Source organism: Bison bison, unplaced genomic scaffold (genome assembly GCF_000754665.1).
Source record: "Bison bison bison isolate TAMUID 2011002044 unplaced genomic scaffold, Bison_UMD1.0 scf7180017864040, whole genome shotgun sequence".
Lineage (NCBI taxonomy): Eukaryota > Metazoa > Chordata > Mammalia > Artiodactyla > Bovidae > Bison > Bison bison.
Genome location: NW_011494612.1, coordinates 5,741,616 through 5,757,606, shown reverse-complemented (window position 1 = coordinate 5,757,606; position 15,991 = coordinate 5,741,616). Strand labels below are relative to the sequence as shown.

The following is a 15,991-nucleotide window of genomic DNA, read 5'->3' as shown; positions in this document are numbered from 1 at the left end:
TACTTTGCCAACAAAGGTGTGTCTAGTCAAGGCTATGGTTTTTCCAGTGGTCATGTATGGATGTGAGAGTTGGACTGTGAAGAAAGCTGAGCATCGAAGAATTGATGCTTTTGACCTGTGGTGTTGGAGAAGACTCTTGAGAGTCCCTTGGACTGCAAGGAGATCCAACCAGTCCATCCTAAAGGAGATCAGTCCTGGGATTTCTTTGGTAGGAATGATGCTAAAGCTGAAACTCCAGTACTTTGGCCACCTCATGCGAAGAGCTGACTCATTGGAAAAGACTCTGATGCTGGGAGTGACTAGGGGCAGGAGGAGAAGGGGATGACAGAGGATGAGATGGCTGGATGGCATCACTGACTCGATGGACCTGAGTCTGAGTGAACTCCGGGAGTTGGTGATGGACAGGGAAGCCTGGCGTGCTGCGATTCATGGGGTCGCAAAGAGTCAGACACAACTGAGCGACTGAACTGAACTGAACTGAACCCCATCACAGAGTTTCTGATGACTGTCATGACCTCATCCAAATCTAATTACTGCCCAAAGACCCACATCTCTTAATACCATCACAGTAGGGGTTAGGGCTTAGAATTTGGGGGGTGATAACATTGGAGAAAGAAATGGCAGCCTACTCCAGTATTCTTGCCTGGAGAAGTCCTTGGACAGAGGAGCTTGGCAGGCTACAGTCACAGTCACAAAGAGTCAGACATGACTGGAGCAACTTAGCATGCATGCACATGCACGAATATTTAGTCTGTAGCACTCACACCATGCTTTCGTGTTTGTCAAAATCATCACACCCTTCACACCTCTTTCAAACACTTCTTCCGATTTTAGTTGGGTACCAATTGACTGCATGCTCATACACCAGCGCTGTGTGACCTTCAGTAAGATGTTATCAACTATTTGTGTCTCTCCCCTCCCCAATCCATATGTTGAAACCCTAATCCCCACACTGTGATGCTATTTTGCAGTAAGTCATTTGCGAGAAGTTTACATGAGGTCATGAGTGTGGAGCTCCTGTGAGATTAATGTCTGTAAGAAATAGGAGACAATAAGGTTGCTCTTCTCTACAACTGGGCCCTGGAAAGGCTATGTGCTCACTCAGTGAGAAGGCAGTCATCCACACCCAGGAAGAAGGCCTCACCAAAACCAACCATGCTAGCACTTTGATCTTGACTTCCAGTCTCTGGAACTGTGAGAAATAAATATGTGTTGGTTAAGCCACCCAGTCTATGGCATTTTTTAACAGCAGCTGAGCTGACTGGGACATGAAATGACTTCAATTCTACTGAACTGAAAAGGCACAGGAAGGAAGAAATAAAGAATGTGGTGATTCCTAAGGGGGTACTTGATTCATTTTTGAAAACATGTTTTTGAACTTACAGAAACAAATCCTTAGGAGGGAATATTTTTCCACATAATATTGACTGTTACATATGGATCTGAAAAAAAATTGATTTTGTTCTACAGTACAACCATAATTTCCCCCAAATCCTCCTTCAAACCACCACTTTCTTCTTTTTATTTTTTATGATTTTTCATAGCTTTTGAGTTTTCTGCTGCTGCTGCTACTGCTGCTAAGTCACTTCAGTCGTGTCCAACTCTGTGCGACCCCATAGACGGCAGTCTACCAGGCTTCTCCGTCCCTGGGATTCTCCAGGTAAGAACACTGGAGTGGGTTGCCATTTCCTTCTCCAGTGCGTGAAAGCGAAAAGTGAAAGTGAAGTCGCTCAGTCGTGTCCGACCCTCAGTGACCCCATGGACTGCAGCCCACCAGGCTCCTCTGTTTATGGGACTTTCCAAGCAAGAGTACCGGAGTGGGGTGCCATTGCCTTCTCCAGAGTTTCCTGCTATGTAGTATATTTACACAAGAGAATTTTAATTTTCAGGCAGACGCTTGAAAGTGAAGCTTTTAAAAGCATTTTCACTGTTTTGTTTATATGAAAAAGTGTGAATCAGCAGCATATTTTGCAATGTTTATTAGTTTTAAATAAAAATTTTTAAATATTACTTATCCAGTTCAGCATGTAGGGAATCTAACAACACAACTACATGAAGATTCATTAAAAGTAGAGTCACTATGTAGAATTCTGTATCCCAACAAATGATCCACCTTTCCTTCTAAAAAAGTTGTCTGTTTTCTAGAGTTTTGATAAATGATCCATTTATTCTACTGCTGAAAATTGTACCTAATGTAGCTGAGATTTCTTCATGATGACAAAGGTTTGTTCAGGCTACACATATTTCTTTTGGGCTCGGGGCAACAGTGGTCTATTTATTAATATAGGACATCATATCCCATTATGTCAGCCACTCATCCTTGCTAATGAAATGTGATTTTCCACCCCTACAGATTAAATGGCATCAAGTCATCTAAGAACATTCATCAAAGACATGCTTATTAAATTTATCTAGAACCCTCAACCACACTAGTACTCCATTTTATGTAATTTGTATAACTGAAATTCTGTTCAGAAGTGATATTAAGTAAAGCTTGTGCTAGGAAGAGAATTTTCATCAGAATCTCTTGGGACGTGTGTTAAAAATGCACATTCCCTGCCTCCAACCCCAGAATTTCTGATGTAGTGTGAAAGAACCTGGAAAGGATTCTGAAACCTAGTTTCACAAGAACACTGGGTGTTTCTGATGTCATTGAACCCCTTTGAGTAGCATGTTGCAGTTCTACTGGGTCCTGAACTCAGCACAGAAACCACACACCTAGAAACTGTTCTGAGCAAGATGGACAAAGGCAAAAATCTGTGAAGTCACAGAATCTTTCTCTGCTTTCAATTAATTTTCTCTCTCTCCAGGCACTTTAGGTGGTCTCACTGTTGGGTTTCCATGGGGCTGTCTTACCATGCTCTGCATATATTTTTTTCATTCTTTTTTCCCTATCCTCCACCCGAGGTTAAACCTCAATGTTGGGGTTCTGCCTAAAATGATAGCCAGATGTCTGATTAGCCACCCATGTGAAGGGGTTATGACTGTCAACTCTTTAATGGGTGGTTCTCCTAGGCATATGTTCCTTTTAACAAATGACTCTAGAAAGTTAGGTCATTCGCCGCAAGGGAGGGATCTCAAATACTAAACTGCTCTGGCAGTACAGTGGGGGTGGTGATTTTGGTATGCTTGCCTTGTTTCTCAGAGAGTTGCTTGTAAAATCAACTCTGTTCCTAAGAATGTACAGGATTTCCTTTGCAGATTTATGAAGACATTGAAGAGGACAAGACTGACCACAAAAGGCATCGAGAGTGCCAAATTCTTGTCTTCCAGCTTTACTGGTCGGTGTTGATAGGATAAAACTAGAAAAAAATTGGCTAACATAACCAAAATTTACTTGACCCTGATATAATCCTAACTTGAATCATAAGGCCAGTATAAGAGTCTGTAGTGGGAAATATCTCTTTTTAGGGATAGGCTGTTCAACCCACAAAAGAGGGACCCAGTATCAACCATAGGAATTTTGAACCACAAGTCACTTACGCTATTCTTCCAATAAACCCACTCTAACCCTCAAGGAAGCCAAAGCCTTACATCTTAATGGTCTGGCAGAGGAGCAGAGGATGCAAGGCGGGTGATGAGGGAGCCCAGGGTAAATCTGGCCTAATGAAGAGAAATAGCTCCGAAGTCTGAATCTGGTCTTACTATCCACTAAGCTGTGTGATAAGCTGGGCAAGTCGTGTGAACTCTTTAGCCTCCGTTTACTATCTGTGAAATGGACACATACTAAATATTCAGTTTATATTTCTATTATCATATCATTAATATTATTATCAGCCCTTTTGGAAAAAGAAAGCTGAATCTGATGTTGATGTAAATCAGTCTCTTGGCTGGGGTAGAAGTAGAAAGAGGGGGAAAATTTTGGTTATACAAGATACACAGGTAAATAAGAGAGACAGATCAAGTATTAATATACCAAACTTTCCATGTTAGCATTTAAAATGGAACAAGAAGTGTCTGCCCTGTTCTGGAAACTTACATTGACATGTCCATTCTGGATAAGTCTTGCAGAAAGTGTGATGAACGCTGTCAGGGAGACACAGAGCATGGCAGAGCTCAGGCACAGGTCGAAGGCTTGCAGTGTCAGGTGTACTCTTCATAGTGCGGTGGGTCCACACAGACTGATGGGAATTTTGCATACGGAAAAGGAAAAGCAACTGCATAACCGAGGTAATTGATCCCTGCAATCCCTGAGAGTGAGTAGAAGCAATACGGGCCAAGGAGAGCAGAAACCAAGGCTACTGTAAAATGAAGTGGGCATCCCATCATGCTCAGAATCACAAAGGTGAAACTAGCTTCCCACTGAAAATAAAACATAAACAGATGATTACTTTGGGAGCTCGATGTTTTAGAAGCTTCTTAGCAACACGAGGGAAAAAGAGAGGCTGCCTATTAATCTTTCCTACTGGGAAATGAAGAAGAAATGGTTTACAGCTACCTCTTTAGGTCCTTTTGTTTTCCTCTTGACCCTTCAATATGAGAGAATAACATATCAACCCACTGGGGCAGAAATGAAATCAACTCCATTCAAGAAACATTTATTTATCTCCTATCCCATGTTGAGAACCAGTCTAGGGTGGGAAAAACAGAAATGAGTGAACAGAATCCCTGCCTTACTCTAGGACTTGGTTATTCAGGGTGTGGTCCATGGTCCAGGAGAACTGACACCCTCTGGGAGCTTATTAGAAATGGAGAATCTCAGTCTCTTGCAGATCTTCTGAGTCAGAATCTGCATTTTAACCAGAACCCCAGGTAACTCACACATAAAGTTTCAGAAGCTCTGCTGTGGCCATGGGAAGAGGAGCTATAATCTGCTCAAGGTAAGTCTTTCTGTACTTGACTCTATGCTGTTGAAATGCAAGACACAGACTTTTCATCCTTTTTATGGGAGAAGCAGTAGAGAGATTGGAAAGAGATCCCAAACAGGAATTGAGAACTTGAAAATGAATCATTAAAACAGACAAGACTACAGATCCATTTTTGCAAAATGTAATTCAGGAAGACTAACACTGGTTCTGTTCTTCCCAAACTATTAATCAAATACTTAAATACCATAATCAGTAACTTGTAGAAAATGCTTAGAGCAGGTATCAGATAAAAATTAGTCATTTAAAACAGTGTTTTATTGAAATGCATTATAATAAGGCATAAATTAGACAAAAGTCAGTTTTAATCAGAAATCACATTCTTTGTGTTCTATCCTGAACTAGTAGAGATTTGACCTTCAAACTTACTCTACCACTTTACTTGACATCTATGTATTTACCAGGTATCTCTGTGTCCACTCTTTGTGAGCCAACAGTAGGAGGATACCAGTTGTGACGGCCTGTAAAAGGAACATGGTAAAACAACATCCATGAGAGAAGGTGCCTCTGGAAAGAGTTCAATCTGCTTCACAGTTTGACAACTTTATCATGAACTGGAAGGAATTGCAGATAGCTAAGTGGGTTTATGGCTTTGATCACCTCCTCATCAGTGATGCCAATGAGGAAAAGAAGCCATCAGTGTCACAAAGACACGATTCACACAGGCTCATTTTTAAAATTTTCCATCTTGCCATTGCCATCACAGTCATAACCTTTACTACTGTAAGATGTCACTGCAATAAAAGCTTGGCTTTATAACCCTTGCCATATGTTTTATTTTGATTAATAGTCTATTGTTCTTTTTTCTCACAAATTGCTAAAATTACAAACAGAAGGAACTGGAATGGAAATGTGTCACAAAACTTCCTCCCCACCCCACCCCTTGACCCCCGACAAACCCTCCCAGTAGCATATCTTCTACTGTTTGCTTTCTTCAGAGATTTTGCAGGCTTGCCCTGCTGGTGGGATACAAATCCATGATCTCTACTTTTCAAGTAATAAAAATTATCATTAGAATAAATGCATGACGGGGCATTTATGGTTCTAGGGGCAGTGGTGTCCAACTTTCCAAAAGAGATTTTTTTAACAGTCTCCGTTGAAGAAAAAGGTCCCAAATGCAGAATGAAAATAGTTCAACAAAGGAGGGAATGGTGTCATCAGAATTGAGTAACAGACAGTGGGGAAAAATTCTGGACTCATCTTCGATTTGGCACTGGGTCTGATGGAGACCTTTGTGGCCACTGAATCCAGAAATTGCTTATTCCCAACCCATAAATAATTTGTCCCTGTGCAAGGAATGTTTTGAGGTTGAGAGAGAAAACCAGGAAGAGATGTGCCTAAAATAAGATATAGAATGAGGACAGGACTAAAAATAGTTATAATTTAGGATTTTAAAATTTTACAGTTTAAGACAGAGAAATAAACTTCACTGTATGGTATCAACAAATTTAAGGAGAAAAAAAATCAGAGTTCTTAACAAAATGGTTTTGTGGGATGTTACTTTTTGTAGCTCCAGGTCTAGTATATTTATTGTTTTGAGAAACAGATTTTCATCTTCCTGGCATATTCTATTTTGAATATTGGATTTAGACAATTTGAGAGTGAGGGGGGAAAGCACACACACATACACTCACACAACACTTCTCATGCAGCTAAGCCTGAAATTCCAGATTTGGCATCACCATCCCATTAAACTCCCATGGATAAAAACAGAATCATCTGTAGTCAAACGAGGTTGGGCTTGATTCCGCAAGAGGAAAGTTTCCAAGCGACCCTATGGAGGTTGAGCCAGCATAAATAGTACAACAAAACAAGAGAATTATTAAGAGCAACTGTAGCACTGATGCTAAGCCTGGGGCCAATCTCTGCGTTCAGAGGCAAAGCGCTCAACTGACACGTCACTCCTCCACGCATGAGAAACCCTAAAGCAAACGAAATAAAAAGCAAAGGAGACACCTCTCCTGATTGAAGTCCAAGTAGATAACTGACATTATCAGATGCTTACATTCTGGATTGCCTTAACTACATTGGCACAAACCATTTCTTTCCTTTCAAAAGTTGAAAAATCCTGCAGAATTGCAGCTGCCTGTTATTTCTGTTGTAGCTGCCAGCTTGAATTTTGCTTTGTTTACACAAAACTTTGAAAAAGATCTTTCATGGGGGAGGTTGGTGTATGAATGCCATTCAGTAACTTGTTCAATCCACCCTGAAGATGGTGACTCAGGACCCAAGCACACCCATCTCTTTTGGTGCCTGGCTGTGGGTGGGACATGGAGTGAGGGTGTTCCCCCAAGAGTCACGGGCTTTCCCCTTGCCTCCTTTCATTACAAAAAAATATATATTTTTAGATAGGGAAAAGGAAAAGAATTTTAAAAAGAGAGATTTGAGAATAGGGGAGAGAAGTCAATTGGGAAAAGGAAATGGTGACATTTTGAGAGGTGAAGAGTTGGGCAGAGAGGGGCGGTCCGGTTGTGAGGAAAGGCAGAGGGGAGGCTGTGGTTGGGGAGGGTGTGAATGCAGAGGGTGACCCAGCCCTGCAGCCTCTGCCTTCTCGTCTGGCTGTGGACCTGTTCTCTGGGAGCAGCTTGAGGGACATTACTTGGGTCTGGCAAAAGTTGCTGCTCATATTCTGCATGCTAATTGTGAACCCTCCCACTAAATCTTTAAATGGCCCCAGTAAGGATGCAGTTCCCAGAAGCAGATGAATTGAAGGAAGCAGAGAGCTTCACAGCAGAAATAGAAACTTTTAGAGGAATCCTAATAATATGGGTTAATTTACGCACTTACAGACATCTATTTTGGGGGTACTGGTTCATGATAGGCACTATGCCAATGGAATAACGATAATAACATTGAGAGTTTATTGTGCACTAACTGGATACCAGGCGCTCTACCAAACACTTTACGAGTGTTAATTCATTTAATCCTCACAATGAATGACCCTAGGAGGAAATCATTTTCTAGTTTTTAACTGAGGCACAGAGAAGCTAAATAAGAAAAGCAAGCTCACCAAGCAATAATTATACAAACCATGGCTCCAACTCTAAACGGAATTTACAGTCCAGATGTGAAAGGAAGGACATAAGAATGTCCACAAAATTAGGCAGGAAGAGTGAGTACTTTCTGTGTGGGAAGAGGTTGGTGACAAGATACCACTTCCGGGGGACAATCGCTGATGGAGGCGATTGCTTGAAGGATGGTTGTGATTTCAGTGGGAGAGACAGAGGAAAGGGCAGTGCAGGCAGCTGGGACCTCATATACACAGGGGGGAACATGGCAGGCGTGCTTGGGGAATGAAAGGTGAGAGGAGCCAGGACCATCAGAGGGTCGGTCCCTGGCAGAGAGGAGTAGGAAACCAGGCTTGAAAGCCACAAGAGGCCAAGTGGAGGAGGGCCTCAAAATCCAGGCTAACAAACCTGAACTTTGGGTGATGAAGCGACACTGAAGATTTTCAAAGACAGGACTAGATGGACACAGCAGAGGTTTAGAAAGATAAGCCATTTGTTGCATGCTGGATAGGTATGGAGTAAGACCTAGAGATCTCTGTAAGACCCTGCTCTTCAAGCTTTTTCTTTAAACCTCTACCCATAGTAAGATACATATTTTGCGTCATGGCCAAGTTATAAATATTTTTACATGATAACACATAACTTTATTATGGATATAACTCTTTTCTGTTTGATTCTATTCTATATGTTTAAATACTCACTACCCCACAGCTTGATTTTATAATCCACTAACACACAGATTCTCACAGTTTAGCTATCAAAGTTTCAAGGCGTAAAACCTGAGTGGGGTGGGAAGTGGTAAGGAGGTTGGCGGGGGTGCGCAGTGAGAACAAAAAAAGAAAAGAACACAGAGATTTTGCCTCGTGGGAAAAATACCAGTTACTTGGCAGTGGATTGGACGTGGTGGGGTGGAAGTGGGGCTGAAATGGGCTGGATTAGTGTGTTGCTGCCCTAAGTACAGTCTTAAGGACCAGTAGTATCTCATCTCTTGGGAACTTGTCAGACATGCAGAATCTCAACTGCCCTTTAGAGTCATAGAATCAGAGCTGACATTTTTAACAAAATCTTTAGTTGTATTGGTGTTTTTCTTTCTGGCTTACTTCACTCTGTATAGTAGGCTCCAGTTTCATCCACCTCATTAGAACTGATTCAAATGTATTAAATGTATTAATGGCTGAGTAATATACTCCATTGTGTATATGTACCACAGCTTTCTTATCCATTCATCTGCTAATGGGCATCTAGGTTGCTTCCATGTCCTGGCTATTATAAACAGTGCTGTGATGAACATTGGGGTACATGTGTCTCTTTCAATTCTGGTTTCCTTGGTGTATATGCCCAGTAGCGGGATTGCTGGGTCATAAGGCAGTTCTATTTCCAGTTTTTTAAGGAATCTCCACACATATATATGAAATTTAGAAAGATGGTAATGATAACCCTGTATGCGAGACAGCAAAAGAGACACAGATGTATAGAGCAGTCTTTTGGACTCTGTGGGAGAGGGAGAGGGTGGGATGATTTGGGAGAATGGCATTGAAACATGTATAATATCATATATGAAATGAATCACCAGTCCAGGTTCAATGCATGATACTGGATGCTTGGGGCTGGTGCACTGAAATGACCCAGAGGGATGATGGTATGGGGAGGGAGGAGGAAGGGGTGTTCAGGATGGGGAACATGTGTACACCTGTGGCAGATTCATGTTGATGTATGGCAAAACCAATACAATATTGTAAAGTAATTAACCTCCAATTAAAATAAATGAATTTATATTAAAAAATAAATAAATTTTTTAAAAAGAAAGAAAATTACAAAAAAAAATCTCTAGTTGATTTGGCTTCCCAGGTGGCTCAGTGGTAAAGAAATTGCCCACCAATGCAGGAGACACAGGAGACACAAGTTCAATCCCTGGCTCAGGAAGATCCCCTGGAGAAGCGAATGGCAACCCATTCCAGTATTCTTGCATTGAGAATCCCATGGATGCAGGAGCCTGGCATTGCTCTGTCCATGAAGTTGTAGAGAGTTGGACCCAACTGAGCACGCATGTGCACACTGGCCACAAGTGTGCTAGTTGGTTCATATGCACGTTTCAGTTTGCGAAACACTAGAGGAAAGTGAAGGAAATGAAAGTGAAGTCGCTAAGTCGTGTCCAACTCTTTGCGACCCCATGGTCGCAAAGACCTACACCAGGCTCCTCCATCTATGGGATTCTCCAGGCAAGAATACTGGAGTGGGTTGCCATTTCCTTCTCCAGATCTTCCCAACCCAGGGATCGAACTCAGGTCTCCCACATTGCAGGCAGATGCTTTACCATCTGAGCCACCAGGAAAGCTAGAGGAAAGGATTAAGTCAAAATTCACTTGAGAGTTTGAAATTGAGTTCAAAGACTATCAAGTCAGAAGAAGAAATAAGTACTTTTGGCGGTAATATGATTACATTTTTGGACAAATTAAGCTTCAAAAAGCTTAGGTTATCTAAGTGGAAAACAGACCATTGGCTGGTTGGAAATCACAGGACTGCTGACGCTATAAGAGTCTTAAGCATTTGGTGCCATCAAGCCCCTTCTCTAATGGTTGATGAAACTGGAGATTGCATGAATGAGTCTAGCCGGCTTTTCTCCAAAGTTCCTATCTCCAAGCAGGACTTGCAGCACCGCTGCTCACTGCTGGCCAAGCCACTGGACCCTGCAGGCTTTAGGTCTTGTTTTTAAATTCACTCCACTTCAGTCTCTTCATCAGAATTTGATCTACAGGCCAGGTTTTCCAGGATTAAAGTGGAGCTCAGTCCTTAAGGCACTATGATCTCCTTGCTGCGCACTTTCTAGCAGCTGATACCTTTAAATAACCTACATCAGAAATCCAAGGAAAACTGCCTATCACGTTGCTGTCCAAATTGAGGTGAGAGTCTGAAAATGAATATTTGTGAAGACTAGAAAGCCTTGAATGAAAGTCACCAAACAAATACAAAGTATAGACGACTTCTAAAAATGTCTCTCTTCTAATCTCAAAAGAGATATGGAGTCAATTTCAAAAGAAAATATTATTGAAGTGTAAAAATCATCTTTCCACCAAAGGAAGATACATTCCACACACAAGTTGAGAAGTGATTGGCAGAGATGGCTGTAGGATGAGTCAGAGACCTTTTGAGATTGACCCTGATCAGACAGAGCTGTGGTTTACTATGAAAACTCACTAGGAAAAAAAAAAATCAGACTGTTCCAAATTTAGATATTATTGAAAGAGTGAGCTTTCTTATTGCTTTCCTTCTCATGAGGGTTTTTTTTCCTGCTTCAGTATAAATATCAGCTGGACCTTTATTCTTTGCAGTCTAATCAGAGTTCAACTGTATAAGGAGTTTTGATCTATCAAAATGGAGAGCATGTGATTCACCACTCATTTAACACTGGCAATATCAGGCAAATATCAGGCAAACACTGGCAAATATCAGGCAATATTTACTGAATATCTAGCATGATATTTACTCACTCTGTTTTAAGTGTTGGACATATAGCAGTGAACAAAATAGATTAAAAAGAAATCCTGCCTTTGTACCATGCACATTTGGGGGGAAGTGTGACAATAAATAAGTCAATTACATGGTATATTAGATGGTATTAAGGGCCATGGGTGAAAAATAGAACAATGTATGAGAGACTGAGAATACCAACGTGGGGGAGGTTTATAATTTTAAATACAGCAATGAGGGAGGGCATCTGTGAGAAAGTGACATTTGACCCAAGAAGTGAAGGAAGTTAGGGAATAAGCTGTGTGAGAAAAGGCTTCAGACAGAGAACTGGCAGTGCAAAGGCCCTGAGGCAGACACACCTTGGAATGTGATGGGAAAGAAATGAGCTAAAAGTAGAGTGGTAGGAGGTGAGGTCCAGGAGGTAACATGATAGGGAACTCAGCAGGTCATCAGGGAACAGAATGGGAGAGTGAGGCGGGTGCAAGGGATTAGGAACAAAGGGCTTGGACAGAGTGGGGCATAAATCAAAAGCATGGTATTAACTAGCATTTGTAGGGCTTTAAAATTGGCAAAACTCTTTATTATGAAGTCTTTGTTCAAATTGTGTTCCTTCTCTCTGAGCCTCTTAGGTTAGACAGTTTCACATGGGCGCTCTACCTGTGAAAGTCCATGTTCTAAAGGTAAAGGCAATGAAGAACCAGCTGAATGAGGGCCCTGCTCTTGACTACATACCAAGAATGTCAAAGTCAGGCCTTGAACAACGCCCACCTTCTCAAATCCTAACTCTCTGACTCTACTTCCCTATGCTGTCACTCTTAAAATCAAAAAGCCACTGACTAGTTCTGTGCTGCCATATCATTTCTCTGGGCCTGATTAGCTAAATGAAGCATGATTAGTGAAACAGATGTTTGGTGTAGAAAGCTTATATTCAATAATTTGTGAACTAAATCAAATCACCAATATCTGTTGACTATATTATGATAGACCCAGCAGGGATAAGCAAAGATGTATAAGAAAGGGACACAGGGTTGAACTATAAACCATGGTTTTGTTAAACTCTGGGTCAATTGTAAAGTCAGAATTTTCTTTTTAATATTGAATAGAAAATATGAGAATTTGCTTCACACAGAAACTAAAGTATTTTTTGTGTGTGAATCTTTTGTTCTATAAATCTAGTTATATGTATGTTTCAATATCTATCTTTTTCCCTTGAAAGATTTATTTATGTACATTTCACGTCTTGATGTAAAATACTTTTCTTACTCTGGATCACCAACAAAGAAGTTGGTAGTCTTTTGTATAAGTGTAACTGTCATCTCTGCATTCTAGTAGATGTTTAATAAACATTTTCTTGAATGACTGTGTGGTTTGTGGTAGGGGTTGGGGGAAAGAGGAAAAGTTCAACACTTGGGTGGTGGTTGTAAAAAAAATGTGTTAAATAAAGAAAAGAAAAATGCCATCAAGTGGTTTCCACGTTCAGTTCCTTGCTCCTCCCATCCAGTGTTCCTCCATCTGCACACCATCATTAAAGCCCCCTAGACTGTGTGCCTTTAATAGCAAGACTTTATTTTACTTTCCATTGTAACTCAAGATTGTAGTAGGCTATCAATATATATTTATTTAATAAATAAATTAAAATGATATTTCCTAGGGATTTTCTTTTAAATGGTGTCTCCATTAAAGTTTGATTTTTTTTAAAAAGACTTAAGGGAATTCCCTGAAGGCTTCCCCTTCCAATGCAGAGGGGTGAGGGTTCAATTCCTGGTCAGGAAACTAAGATCCCACATGCCCCACAGCCAAAAAGACAAAAACAAAAAAAAACATAAAACAGAAGGAATATTGTAACGAATTCAATAAAGACTTTTAAAACGGTCCACATGAAAAAAATCTTAGAAAAAGGACAAGATATTGCCCCTCTCAACAGTGGCTATATTGTAAGAGAAAACTCCATAAGATCAACAAGTTTCAAAATCGAATTATCTAGTTTCCAATAATGAGTATCAGGCATCCCGGAAAACAATGAGAGAAGGATTTGTTGAATGTTCAGGCCTCTGTAACTCCTCTTCCATCATGCTACCACCTACTCCAAGGCTACGTGTGTTTGTTTCTTTGACCCAGAAGCTGAGGTACCAGTATGATGGTTCATCTGTGAGACCATTTAACAGGCAGACACTGAGCAGTTACTTGGTATCCACGTGTATTTGGCACATGCAGGTTTGGCAACACATGAAGCTAGTGAAGCCCATCACCCAACTTCTTCAGTTACTTTCAGTGCAAACAGTTTTGTTCAAAGAAAAGGATGGGAGAACTAAGGTTTGGGGCTTGCAAACTTTTTGGTCACATAAACACAACCTTAGTGTTTCTAATAAAAGTATTTGCCTGAAAATCATTTTACTTTGTTCTTCATTTAAAAATTATTTTTCATGGTTTGTATTTTTTTTCTACACTCAGATTTTGAAAGATAGATTCCAATTTCTCAGAATGTCAAGGTGATAAGAGTAAAATAAAGTAACTTTTGAGAGAATAGCATTTCATCATAGTATATCTGATACATTGTGTGTGTGTGCATGCTAAGTCACTTCAGCCATGTCCGACTCTTTGCAACCGCACAGACTGAAGCCCACCAGGCTCTTGTGTCCATGGGATTCTCCAGGCAAGAATACCAGAGAGGGCTGCCATGCCCTCCTTCAGGGAATCTTCCCAACCCAGAGATTGAACCAATGTCTCTTATGTCTCCTGCATTGGCAGGCAGGTTTGCCACTAATGCCACCTGATATACTGTATACATGATTAAATGACATTAAGAAATACTTATATTTTAAAAGATAACTGATAGAAATCAATGTTCTAAGGTACAATCTGATTTTCTGTAGAATTTTTATGTCTTCATGTTGTTGAAAAACTTTAAAAGATGTATCATTCTCATCCCACTTTCCCCTCCCTTTTTCCTTTATTCTCTCAACACATGTAATAAAAACATTAATATTAAAATATTTTCCTACCAAAACTCCATTCCAAATGGGACAGGCAATCCAGACACTCCATCCCGTGAACCAAAACTTGCAGGAAAAGACTGGGAAGAAAGCAATAACTCCAGAGAATACACTGAGAGCCCCCAGAGTACTGAGAACCCAGCCAGCAGACTGGTATAAATGCGGCATTTTCCTCTGTGATTTGGGTCCTGGGTCTCAAAGACGTCCCGTTACCAAAACATGAGAGTATGTCAGGCCTTGATAAACAGAAGTTTCTAAGAGACAGTAGCCATGACACATGTGGACTGTTGATCCACTTGGAAACAAGATTATATTTGTTTTTAGTGAAATAATAACAAAATGGAGTGAAATAATCCTCGACATAAATTTGACACAATAAATTCTAATACTTCAGACAGAGACAGAGAGATCATTCCTTGTTTTGGGCCACCGCCTTCATTCCCTTCATTCTGCCCTGTCGTGGGGAGTGACCACTTCCTGGCTTAATCAGATTCAAAGGCTTGCTGACTGAGCTAATTGTTTCTCAACTCAACCTGCCTGGTGGTTGCAGCAGAAAGCCAACATCCTTTGTGCACAATAGATCCACTTTCCCAGCACAATTTCCCACAAAACAAAGTAAAAATAAGCACTCTGATCATTTTTCAGTACATTTAATTTAAATGATTTAAAGCAAAAGCAAGACCTCTCCATCCCTTCAAAGTTCAGTTCTACTTATAATTTTTGAATTTTTGATATGAATTTATGCCCCAACCGGCACAAGCTTCATTAGGGACTTCTACATTGTTTTCACTAAACCAGCTTCACCTCAGTTAATTTATTGTTAATTCAATTATCAAGTAAAGGGCAAAGATGGAAATGTATGCAGTTATAAAATAAACTTTGAGGAGTAATTCATTATTTGGTTGAATTATTGATCTCCACGAATTGTAATTCAAAATTTAGATGATGGGCTCATCAACATTTAAGCAATCACAAAAGTTCATCTCTTAATTTTCATGTGTTGTGAGAAAGTGACTTGTATTTGCTTTTGACTCAAAGGACAGGTTTGACCATCTCCTTCAAGATAACATCTGGAAAACACAGACCACTTGCAGACGACTTGTGATTAAATAGCCTATGCAATGTTAGTACCTTTTCTCTTTTTCCTTAAATAAAATGAGGAAAATAATTTTGTTGATGGAAAGATTGTGGTGTAGAACAAGGCTTTTGGAGTCCAACAGCTAGGATCCTGTCCTAGTTCCAATCTCTACCAGGGATACGTCCTTAAGCAAGGGCAAGTCACTTAGATTTTCTAGGACTGTTTTTTCATTTGGGGAGTGGGAACAAAATTAGCGTTTATCTTACTAGGTGATGGTTGTGAGGATTAAATGAGCCAATACAGGTAAAATGTGTAGCACTGAGCATGCATGCTCAGTCACTCAGTTGTGTCCGACTCTTTGTGACCCCAAGGACTGTAGCCTGCCAGGCTCCTCTGACCCTGGGATTCTCCAGGCAAGAATACTGGAGTGGGTTGCCATGCCCTCCTCCATAGCTGCGGCTAAGTCGCTTCGGTCGTGTCTGTCTCTGTGCGACCCCAGAGACGGCAGCCCACCAGTCTCCCCCGTCCCTGGGATTCTCTAGGCAAGAACACTGGAGTGGGTTGCCATTTCCTTCTCCA

At 40.7% G+C, this 15,991-nt stretch overlaps 1 protein-coding gene across 1 annotated transcript in view; it reads right to left on the bottom strand.

Annotated features, from left to right (window-relative positions):
- The window catches only part of TMEM212 (transmembrane protein 212), a 52,172-nt gene extending 37,642 nt beyond the window's left edge, over positions 1–14,530 (bottom strand). Inside the window, 4 exon segments of the mRNA XM_010835280.1 lie at positions 3,980–4,092; positions 4,095–4,302; positions 5,267–5,326; positions 14,344–14,530. Of these exon segments, the coding sequence (XP_010833582.1) occupies positions 3,980–4,092; positions 4,095–4,302; positions 5,267–5,326; positions 14,344–14,502 (540 nt within the window). The 5' untranslated portion in view covers positions 14,503–14,530.
- Between the last annotated feature and the right edge of the window lie 1,461 nt (positions 14,531–15,991).